General features: G+C 45.1%; 1 protein-coding gene across 1 annotated transcript in view; it reads right to left on the bottom strand.

The window, feature by feature from the left end:
* The window catches only part of LOC120021248 (mediator of RNA polymerase II transcription subunit 13-like), a 112,692-nt gene that overhangs the window by 20,258 nt on the left and 80,299 nt on the right, over positions 1-12,135 (bottom strand). Inside the window, exons 5-6 of the mRNA XM_038964917.1 lie at positions 1,777-1,922; positions 1,327-1,560 (exon numbers count right to left, since the gene is read on the bottom strand). Of these exons, the coding sequence (XP_038820845.1) occupies positions 1,327-1,560; positions 1,777-1,922 (380 nt within the window). The remainder of the gene's footprint in view (positions 1-1,326; positions 1,561-1,776; positions 1,923-12,135) is intronic.

Raw genomic sequence — 12,135 nt, 5'->3', positions numbered from 1 at the left:
CCCCTCCTATCCCCTAGTCTTTACTCCCCTCCTATGCCCTAGTCTTTACTCCCCTCCTATGCCCTAGTCTTTACTCCCCTCCTATCCCCTAGTCTTTCCTCCCCTCCTATGCCCTAGTCTTTCCTCCCCTCCTATGCCCTAGTCTTTACTCCCCTCCTATCCCCTAGTCTTAACTCCCCTCCTATGCCCTAGTCTTTACTCCCCTCCTATCCCCTAGTCTTTACTCCCCTCCTATGCCCTAGTCTTTACTCCCCTCCTATGCCCTAGTCTTTCCTCCCCTCCTATCCCCTAGTCTTTACTCCCCTCCTATGCCCTAGTCTTTACTCCCCTCCTATGCCCTAGTCTTTACTCCCCTCCTATCCCCTAGTCTTTCCTCCCCTCCTATCCCCTAGTCTTTCCTCCCCTCCTATGCCCTAGTCTTTACTCCCCTCCTCTCCCCTAGTCTTTCCTCCCCTCCTATCCCCTAGTCTTTCCTCCCCTCCTATGCCCTAGTCTTTCCTCCCCTCCTATGCCCTAGTCTTTCCTCCCCTCCTATGCCCTAGTCTTTCCTCCCCTCCTATGCCCTAGTCTTTCCTCCCCTCCTATGCCCTAGTCTTTACTCCCCTCCTCTCCCCTAGTCTTTCCTCCCCTCCTCTCCCCTAGTCTTTCCTCCCCTCCTATCCCCTAGTCTTTCCTCCCCTCCTATGCCCTAGTCTTTACTCCCCTCCTCTCCCCTAGTCTTTCCTCCCCTCCTATCCCCTAGTCTTTCCTCCCCTCCTATGCCCTAGTCTTTCCTCCCCTCCTATGCCCTAGTCTTTACTCCCCTCCTCTCCCCTAGTCTTTCCTCCCCTCCTATCCCCTAGTCTTTCCTCCCCTCCTATGCCCTAGTCTTTCCTCCCCTCCTCTCCCCTAGTCTTTCCTCCCCTCCTCTCCCCTAGTCTTTCCTCCCCTCCTATCCCCTAGTCTTTCCTCCCCTCCTATGCCCTAGTCTTTCCTCCCCTCCTCTCCCCTAGTCTTTACTCCTTACCTCAATGCACCCTGAGAGACAACACTAGTCCCTTAAGAACTCTGGATCCACCACGTATTAACCACCTCCAGTACTATTTATCCTAATACAGACAATGGCCAATCGAAGCTGAGACTAAAATCGCTGTTGTTTCCTGTTGTTCCCTCTTTTGGTCTGATAACAATAATACATTTCAGTAACACAATAAAAACACTCTTGACCAATAGCCTATTCTCACCTATAGCATATTGTTCATATACAGTGTATATATAAACAGCAAAGTGTGTCCATTTAGTTACATGCAAAGGTGGCAAGAGTTTTTTGATTGTCACCGTACTTACCTACGATGACCTCAACGGCCACATGGCTGTGTGGGTCATATGGTCGGTCAGTGCCCTCCCTCTCGGCGCCTATGCCCCCCGTGCCTGCGCCCCCTGTGCCCCCTTCTCTGTGGCGCTGAAGCACCATGGGGTAGAAGTAGCTCCACTCCTCCATCAGTTTTCTTACAGCTGGGTCACTCATCTTATAGGCTTGGCCCGTCAGGGAGCCCGCCAGACCGTACGGACTCAGGATCACTGCACAGTTGGAAGGATAGACAAACAGACAGACAGAGAGTCAGATAGATGGACTACAGAGGTGCAGTATATCAGAAAGGACCATTGTCATGTTCAGATTCAGAGATTTGACTACACATAGTTATGACAGTGATGCTCAGGCTAAAACAGAGGCAGATAAAGACATCCAGTGGTCGGTGGGCTCTTATGTCTCCCTGTCCTCCCTGAGTATCTCACCTTGTACGGGGGCTGAGGAGATCTGGGCCAGGCGGGTGTGGTCGTCAGTGATGTGGTAGGCAGGCTGGTGCTGGGCGACTTCTACGCTGGTGCACACGTTACTCTCCCCATGCAGGAAGAAGGTGAAGGAGCACGACAGGTGCTCACTGTAGGAACAGAGAACACACAAAGACAACATCAGTCATAGTCCTAGAGCATAGAACCCTGTTCGGAGCTGTCAAGTACAATCAAGTAACATGGCAAAGTTGTTGGCCAGAGATCTTGGCCAGAGATTTCTGGAAATACTTTCCAATATGTTGCTGTTATAGCATGTAGTTACTTGATAACTAGGGTAACTGAAATACATGGAAACTACAAATTAGTCAAATGTGACTTACAGATTTCTACATACAGTAGGTAAGAAAAAAAATGTATAATTTGTCTTTTAAAAATCTTGGCTTATTGTTCATCTTCCAACCTATAGGTCCTTATTGTGGGGATAAATCCTAATTTCCCTATGATTGATTGTAGTAATGCTTATGTATGGCCTCTACTCTTTACAACACTTCCTGGATGCAGTTTATCACAGTGGTCTTTCCTTTATCACACATGTGTAATAGCTAACCCATTACTGCGATCTACTGTATATCTGAGGATGGGCTGGACATCATTAACCACGAGATTGCTCCATTAATGTACTTTTTTTTAATCTACAACCCCCATCGCCTGGCTAGCCATATTTATACATTAGCAGTAAATAAACCCAGCATGTAACCTCCATGTGATTACCCTGCTGCCTAGTGCCTATGCAATATCTCTGTACCCCAAGGAAACTGGCCTATGTTAAGAGTCGTAATGGATCATCAATTCAATACACTGTCCAATACCAAAGCCACACATTTGGAATATAATGTTTTGGAATAGAATTAAGGACAATATCTCAGGGAGCCAGAAGGTCCTGTATCTTGTTACAGTAATGTTATTCACTGTTGATGTGACCTGAAGATGGCGCTGAGCGATTGGGGGGAGAGGCCAGTTTCTCTCCTACATAAACATTCCTCACATTCACCAAGAAAAACATAGCGTCATAACAGCAGGCGGTTCCAGCACTGCTATCCAGACTCACACACAGACCACACATACACACTTCCTTATTTTCCCGTTGCTGCATCAGGCCAATAAACTCCCACTGGCCTCTGTTCTATAGTACTACACCTCCCATCTCAATCCTTTCAGTCTCTACAGCAGATGAGTCCCCCTCCACCCCCTCACTGAATGCCATATGAAGAGCTATTTATAGCTGTGAGGGGCGCCTTTGGGGGACAGTCTGTAGTCAAGAGTCAGCCCGCCAACAACACACACACACACACAGCACACACACACCCACAGACACAAACTCACACACAGTCGGTTTGGGCCTAGCCTTGGCCCTACTGTATGAAAAGCATGCTTTGTTGTCTGATGCTGCCTCCCTATGGTGACCGTGCATCACTGACCAGTGTGAACTCATCCATAAGAGTGCGCAACAGCTCACAGGCGTTTGGGATGTAGTCATGTACAGAAGAATGCAGTATGGGCACAATACTTCCCCTACTGTAGGATACTTCCCCTACTGTAGGATACTTCCCCTACTGTAGGATACTTCCCCTACTGTAGGATACTTCCCTTACTGTAGGGAACAGTATAATGCAGTATGGGCACAATACTTCCCCTACTGTAGGGAACAGTGTAATGCAGTATGGTTACAATACTTCCCCTACTGTAGGGAACAGTGTAATGCAGTATGGGAACAATACTTCCCCTACTGTAGGATACTTCCCCTACTGTAGGGAACAGTATAATGCAGTATGGTTACAATACGTTCCCTACTGTAGGGAACAGTGTAATGCAGTATGGTTACAATACTTTCCCTACTGTAGGGAACAGTATAATGCAGTATGGTTACAATACGTTCCCTACTGTAGGGAACAGTGTAATGCAGTATGGGAACAATACTTCCCCTACTGTAGGATACTTCCCCTACTGTAGGGAACAGTATAATGCAGTATGGTTACAATACGTTCCCTACTGTAGGGAACAGTGTAATGCAGTATGGTTACAATACTCCCCCTACTGTAGGGAACAGTGTAATGCAGTATGGTTACAATACTTCCCCTACTGTAGGATACTTCCCCTACTGTAGGGAACAGTGTAATGCAGTATGGTTACAATACTTCCCCTACTGTAGGATACTTCCCCTACTGTAGGGAACAGTATAATGCAGTATGGTTACAATACTTTCCCTACTGTAGGGAACAGTATAATGCAGTATGGTTACAATACGTTCCCTACTGTAGGATACTTCCCCTACTGTAGGATACTTCCCCTACTGTAGGATACTTCCCCTACTGTAGGGAACAGTATAATGCAGTATGGTTACAATACGTTCCCTACTGTAGGGAACAGTGTAATGCAGTATGGTTACAATACTTTCCCTACTGTAGGGAACAGTATAATGCAGTATGGTTACAATACTTTCCCTACTGTAGGGAACAGTATAATGCAGTATGGTTACAATACTTTCCCTACTGTAGGGAACAGTATAATGCAGTATGGTTACAATATTTTCCCTACTGTAGGGAACAGTATAATGCAGTATGGTTACAATACGTTCCCTACTGTAGGGAACAGTGTAATGCAGTATGGTTACAATACTTTCCCTACTGTAGGGAACAGTATAATGCAGTATTTTTACAATACTTTCCCTACTGTAGGGAACAGTATAACGCAGTATTTTTTACAATACTTTCCCTACTGTAGGGAATGTAGGAATGAATGACAGTAAGAATGTTTGGTGGATTTGCTAAACTTCTTCTAAATTGTCACCTCTACTTTTCATATTTCTATTTTCTTAGCGGCCAAGTGAAAAATACTTATGACAAAATATACTTTTTTTTATCGTTCCCCTTAGTTTTACATACGGAAAATAAACACAAATAAACACAACCAATCATAAATACAATCTACATCTTAGTCATTTAGTACACACTGAGTGCATACATGCTTTGGCTTTTTCGTACTGGTTCTCATGGGAATCAAACCCTGGCATTGCAAGTACCATGCTTTACCAACTGAGACACACGGGACTCTAAACTATAGACTATAAACTATAACTTTGACAATTGTCCTCTCATACACTTTCTATCACCTCTGGAGTGTCTCCACTGGAGTGTCTCCACTGCCTCCACACACCGTTAATAAGTCTGTGTAAGCAGCTCCCACAACTTTCTCTTCACGTTGGTCATTTTATTTACTCAACAGTCAACCCCCCGGTTTATACTCAAAAGGACATTAGTCCTTTCCATGACTCCCCCATGACCCTTTCTCCTGACCACAGCCAGAGCAGGAGATCGAGGGAAATCTCCATGAAAAATGTTCAGACCAAAATATCACCGCCCAGCTAACTAGCTGGCTTCTCCCCTTCCTCCTCGTCTATACTGAGGAAGTGAAACATCTAGCAGTCAGAACACTGGCTGAGTCTTTTCATATTTCAACAGCGTGGCAGCGGGACGTGAGCTGAAAGTCTACAACCCAGACAGACTGGCTAACTGCGCTTGGTAAATCTACTGCTGCACATACAGCTGTTACACTGTACCAAATAGTTCCACAACATGGGGCTTGATAACAATAATGACAATACATGTAATCACAACAATCATAAGATAATGCTTTGCTCCATTTCAAGCAACAACCCAGACCGACAAGATCAAAATGGCACTTGACTGACCACGAGAGCAACTACACAACTAGAGGATCTTATAACCGTGAGATTGATGCAGCCTGTCCTTTCCAAAGGACATTTTCCTGCAGAGTAAGCGTGTGTGTGTCAGTGTGTGTGGACACTGGGTTCCCTGCCTGCTTCCTAGGGGGTGCTTACGCAGTACCGTGTGCCATATGATGCTTTAGTGGCAGGCAGGCAGGAAGGCAGGCTAGGCGGAGATGTGCTTTGTGCTGTATAAGCCGGGTATTAATAAATGATGGTGAAGCCTAGCCCCGGGGCTGACAGCACTGGAGGTAGAGAGAGGGAGGTAGAGAGAGCGGAGAGGGAGTGAAAGCAGCAAGGAGAGAAAGAGAGCGCTAGAGAGAGGAGAGAACAGGTGAGCGATTGAGAAAAAGAGGAGATAGCGAGAGAAGGAGAGAAAGAGGAGAGGGGGAGGTGAATAATTCAACGCCACACACTCAGATTCCGCTGCACTTAAAGCTGAGATCACAGCCAGGTTTAATGGCTTGGTAGTGAGCACAATTAATGCTTTTATGCTCAAAGCAATCAGACACTGCAGAGCAGGATAGGACCCATACACAGCCACATCATCTGGGTTGTTCCACGAAATGAGTTCCTTTTGAGTCCCTTTGATATTTTAAGTAGAAATTGTGCACCCATATTGATTTTTTAAAGCCTCTTAAATTAAATGAAGTGCCTTTTAATATAGAACACATGTAGAATTACAGTTTTTTCCAACTGCTTACACACAAAATCTTTTCATGTCACACGATTTTTGAAACCTCTCACTCAAAGTGCAAAACTACACACCAAATATCCAAAACCATAAGCTATTTCTCAGCCTTTGACTCAGTTGTCAATTGTGTAAAACACTTTTTTTCAAAACACTACACACAATTCTCTACCTAAAACACAAAAATCTAACAGGAAGTGACTTGCTTTCCTTTTCCAAACACAACCAATCAAAATGCTACACTTATTCACCAGGTCACACACACACTCCTCACATGTGCAAACACTAATAGTTTAACTGATCACTAACCAATCACTGCTTTACTGTAGTATAGGCCTATAAATAGGTCAAAGGTCAGATTACCTGTTTGGAACAATGGATGCCAACAATGGACAGAGAGCAAGAGGAGTAGGAGGGAGAGGAAGAGGAAGAAGAGGACGAGGGCAAAGAAGAGAAGGAAGGAGAGCCATCTCTGATGAGATTAGGGCAACGCTTGTTGATCATGTGATCAACCATGGTTTGACCATGAGAGAGGCTGGACTGAGAGTCCAACTTGAGTCGATTTACAGTGACGTCCATAATTCGAACCTTCAGAAATGAGAACAGGTATGCAACTATCTAATGACTATTTTAGCATTACAGTAATGTACTGTAAAATACGTATGACTGCATAGTACTGCATAAACATTTGTAACTCTAAGCCATCCATTTACTGCACTGCATTGAATGAATGAGGTTGGTTATCATGCTGTACTACATTTTTTTGTAAATTGTTTACAGTTCCTATGCTGAACACATACTGTGTTTGAATTCTGTACAGAGTGGAAAGGCAAAGACATCATGGAGGACGAGGACGCTTGTTTACAGATGTACAAGAGACTGCAATTATAAATATGGTTTTGGCCAACAATGCAATTAGGATTCGAGAGATAAGAGAGCATATCTTGAATAATGACACCATATTTAACAACATCAATGCTGTAAGCCTGTCGACCATACAACGCATCCTCCAACGGCACTGAGTGACGATGAAACAACTTTACAAGGTGCCATTTGAGAGAAACTCTGACAGAGTCAAGAATATGCAACATGACTGTGTAGAGGTATGTATGCAACACTACTTCCAGTACTTCAGACATACCATATTTACTAATCTGTATATCCTTTTGTCTGTTACAGAGAGTATTGGAGCTGGATGCCCATGTAATTCGCCATGAATTTATTTATGTGGATGAGGTCGGCTTCAACCTCACCAAAACCAGGCGCCGCGGAAGAAATGTAATAGGACAGAGGGCAATTACCAATGTCCCTGGACAGCGTGGGGGTAATATAACTATGTGTGCTGCCATCACTCAAAACGGGGTCCTCCATCACAATGCCACACTGGGTCCGTACAACACCGGCCATATGCTCACTTTTCTGGATGCAATTTACACAATGCTTGTCCCTGGTCCAGATCAGGAGCCTGCTAGATTTGTGGTTTTATGGGACAATGTTTGTTTTCACCGGGCTGTTCTGGTCCAAAACTTGTTTGCCACCCATCCACAATTTGTAGTTTTGTACCTACCCCCATATTCACCTTTTCTAAATCCCATAGAGGAATTCTTCTCAGCCTGGCGCTGGAAAGTGTATGATCGCCAACCCTATGCCCGCATGCCGCTTCTCCAGGCAATGGAGGACGCATGTGGGGACATAGAGGTTGCCTCTGTCCAAGGTTGGATATGCCATGCTAGGAGATACTTCCCTCGATGTTTGGCAAGAGAAAACGTATCTTGTGATGTGGACGAAGTATTGTGGCCAGACCCAGGCCGGAGAAGAGATGAAGCGTAGCTTAGCACTGGTGACTGCCCCCCCTACCAATTCCTGGACTGCCCCCCCGGGACCCCACACACACAATTGTGTTCTTTACTGTATTCTAAAGAATATACTTTTGGTTTACATATGTTTATGGTTTTGTTGTATGCTACTGTATACAACAGTAATGTTTGGCTTAATAAATATTTTCTGTTTCTACATTGCATTGGTGTTTACAGTGTACTTGTTACCCCTCTCAGCAGATTACTTTCACTGTAGAACGTTGTATTGAAATGTAGATATAAGCCTATGACAGACCAAAGAGCTTTAGATTTAGAACAACAGTGTTTACATGGTATATCCAAAAATGTACTATTATGAAAGCAGTGTTTGCCATTTGATGCAAATGCTTCATTCTGACATGTGTTTATGGCATTTTGAATGCAGTGTTACATTTTAAAGGAGATGTGAGGCATTTTGCATTTTGTGTGTGCAGTTTTGGGAATTGTGTGTAGAGTTTTGAAAAAAGGAGACAGTTTTGAAAACGTGTGTAAGCAGTTGGAAAAAACTGTAAATCAATCTGATTTTCTATATGAATTAAACTAAACTGCCAAAATACTGCACCATCTGTGACTTCTAGGAAGATTTTAACCCACTTGACCCCAAGATTTCTCCTCGTTTTCACCATCATGGTAAAGCCCTTGTTATTTTGTTGCTTTGAGAAAGTCATCTGTGAAGATGATTTATTTCATGTGATAAGTGATTCACATATGTCTGTCACTCCTTTTAAGGTCAACCCTGTTACGTAAACTGAACTCTCGTTTCAATATGGTGAACCTGTTCCTTTTTTTGAAAAAAATTCAAAAGAAACATTGAACATCTAATAGTAATGTCTAGTGTAAAAGCAGCTGAGCTGGTTCTACTCTTTTTGTCAATTTCTAGTGTTTTGTGGTGGAGAACTGAGTGGGCTGAGCATAACACTGTTACCCATAGATAGAAGGTTACATTCAGTTGCCACACCCTGTTGCAAAAAACAAGCTTCCATTCCCCCTGTGGCACAAAACAAGCTTCCATTCCCCCTGTCGCACAAAACAAGCTTCCATTCCCCCTGCCGCACAAAACAAGCTTCCATTCCCCCTGTCGCACAAAACAAGCTTCCATTCCCCATGTCGCACAAAACAAGCTTCCATTCCCCCTGTCGCACAAAACAAGCTTCCATTCCCCCTGTCGCACAAGACAAGCTTCCATTCCCCCTGTCGCACAAGACAAGCTTCCATTCCCCCTGTCGCACAAAACAAGCTTCCATTCCCCCTGTCGCACAAAACAAGCTTCCATTCCCCCTGTTGCACAAAACAAGCTTCCATTCCCCCTGTCGCACAAGACAAGCTTCCATTCCCCCTGTCGCACAAAACAAGCTTCCATTCCCCCTGTCGCACAAAACAAGCTTCCATTCCCCCTGTTGCACAAAACAAGCTTCCATTCCCCCTGTCACACAAGACAAGCTTCCATTCCCCATGTCGCACAAAACAAGCTTCCATTCCACCTGTCGCACAAAACAAGCTTCCATTCCCCCTGTGGCACAAAACAAGCTTCCATTCCCCCTGTCGCACAAGACAAGCTTCCATTCCCCATGTCGCACAAAACAAGCTTCCATTCCCCCTGTCGCACAAAACAAGCTTCCATTCCCCCTGTGGCACAAAACAAGCTTCCATTCCCCCTGTCGCACAAAACAAGCTTCCATTCCCCATGTCGCACAAAACAAGCTTCCATTCCCCCTGTCGCACAAAACAAGCTTCCATTCCCCCTGTCGCACAAAACAAGCTTCCATTCCCCCTGTCGCACAAAACAAGCTTCCATTCCCCATGTCGCACAAAACAAGCTTTCATTCCCCCTGTCGCACAAAACAAGCTTCCATTCCCCCTGTCGCACAAGACAAGCTTCCATTCCCCCTGTCGCACAAAACAAGCTTCCATTCCCCCTGTCGCACAAAACAAGCTTCCATTCCCCCTGTTGCACAAAACAAGCTTCCATTCCCCCTGTCGCACAAGACAAGCTTCCATTCCCCCTGTCGCACAAAACAAGCTTCCATTCCCCCTGTCGCACAAAACAAGCTTCCATTCCCCCTGTTGCACAAAACAAGCTTCCATTCCCCCTGTCGCACAAGACAAGCTTCCATTCCCCATGTCGCACAAAACAAGCTTCCATTCCACCTGTCGCACAAAACAAGCTTCCATTCCCCCTGTCGCACAAAACAAGCTTCCATTCCCCCTGTCGCACAAGACAAGCTTCCATTCCCCATGTCGCACAAAACAAGCTTCCATTCCCCCTGTCGCACAAAACAAGCTTCCATTCCCCCTGTCGCACAAAACAAGCTTCCATTCCCCCTGTCGCACAAAACAAGCTTCCATTACCCCTGTCGCACAAGACAAGCTTCCATTCCCCCTGTCGCAAGGGGATTCATTGCTATTTGTATTTTACTCCTTTTGTGTAACTTGAATAATTAAATATTTACAGTGAAATGTTTGCTTACGAGCCCTTCCTAACAACGCAGAGTTAAAGTCTAAACCCGTTGTATTCGGCGCATGTGGCAAATTTCATTTGATTTGATTTGATTTAAGATGAACTCGTCAACCCTGTTACTTTATTTGGCACTTACTAGGCACTTACTATAGTATTATTCTTTTTTTACCTCTTGAGATGGGAAAACATGTTTTTTATGAAGTTGAACATTGGGTCTTTATGATAGAATGTTAAAATTAGGTTACACTTCTCTAAAGGCACCGAATTGGTGGAATAACCCACATACTGTCCCCCAGGACCATGTGTGTGTGTGTGTGTGTGTGTGTGTGTGTGTGTGTGTGTGTGTGTGTGTGTGTGTGTGTGTGTGTGTGTGTGTGTGTGTGTGTGTGTGTGTGTGTGTGTGTGTGTGTGTGTGTGCGCGTGCGTGCGTGCGTGTGTGTGTGTGTGTGTGCATGTGTGTGCGCCAACATATATTTGTCTTAGCTAAGAGCCCTACATATCAAAGGTTGTTTGAACACATGTACGTATGATTCAATGCACACACAGAGCATGACTTTGTTCCGTACAAGAGCCACTGATGATGTCTACGAGGTGACAACATGTGTTCCTGTTACATTGGCACCACACTAAGCAGCCTGCCACACAACACGGACTAGCACCACTGGGGGGGTCTGAACAATGGCAAGTAAATGCATCAGAGAGCACTGTGTTAATCTCAATAGCAATCCATTCTCTTGCTGATGTTTAATGTAAAGGACTGGCTTTGAGAGAGAGAGAGAGAGAGAGAGAGAGAGAGAGAGAGAGAGAGAGAGAGAGAGAGAGAGAGAGAGAGAGAGAGAGAGAGAGAGAGAGAGAGAGAGAGAGAGAGAGAGAGAGAGAGAGAGAGAGAGAGAGAGAGAGAGAGAGAGAGAGAGAGAGCAATAGAAAGCGAGAGAGCGAATCATATAGGGGAGAGTAATGAGATTGTGTTCTGGCTAGATTTCATTATCCACACTCGTATGCATATTAAGCACACCTTGGGCATTTATACTGACTAGCGAAATGTGAATCTCCAGCCGATGAGCCCCACTAATCGGTTCCACCACTTCACTGACCTGACTTTGGCTCTCTGCGCCACCGCGGAATCTCAATTGTGGATTATGTTAATCTGTCTGGGTGATGATAACTGTTACTAGACGACCGGGCCGCTCCAATCTGCTCTGACCTCTTTACAGACTAACAGAACGACGCTGGTGCTCGTAACCTAACAATGACCAATAGGAAGGCCCTCTGTCTCCTCTCCCATCCCATCCCTTCCCAACGCCTCTCATATTAACCAGGAAATCAGGAGAATGCAGCCACCCAGCCTTCTGCATTATTCATTGGCTGCCTGGTGGGTGGCCTTAGCCTGTGTTGCTGCTAGCTAGCACAATGTTAGCGCTTAAACACACAGAGAGCCATTTATATGGATGCTGCTGTCCAATGAGGTGACTCCTGGTTCAAGGACACATTCGTTGTACATGTCATGTACATACACAGTACACACACCGGTGCCCTTTTGAATTATAAAAAAAAGCACCACACATTTAGCCTG

Source organism: Salvelinus namaycush, chromosome 26, assembly GCF_016432855.1.
Source record: "Salvelinus namaycush isolate Seneca chromosome 26, SaNama_1.0, whole genome shotgun sequence".
NCBI lineage: Eukaryota > Metazoa > Chordata > Actinopteri > Salmoniformes > Salmonidae > Salvelinus > Salvelinus namaycush.
Note: the sequence above shows the minus strand (reverse complement) of the source record. Positions and strands in the feature narration are given on the sequence as shown.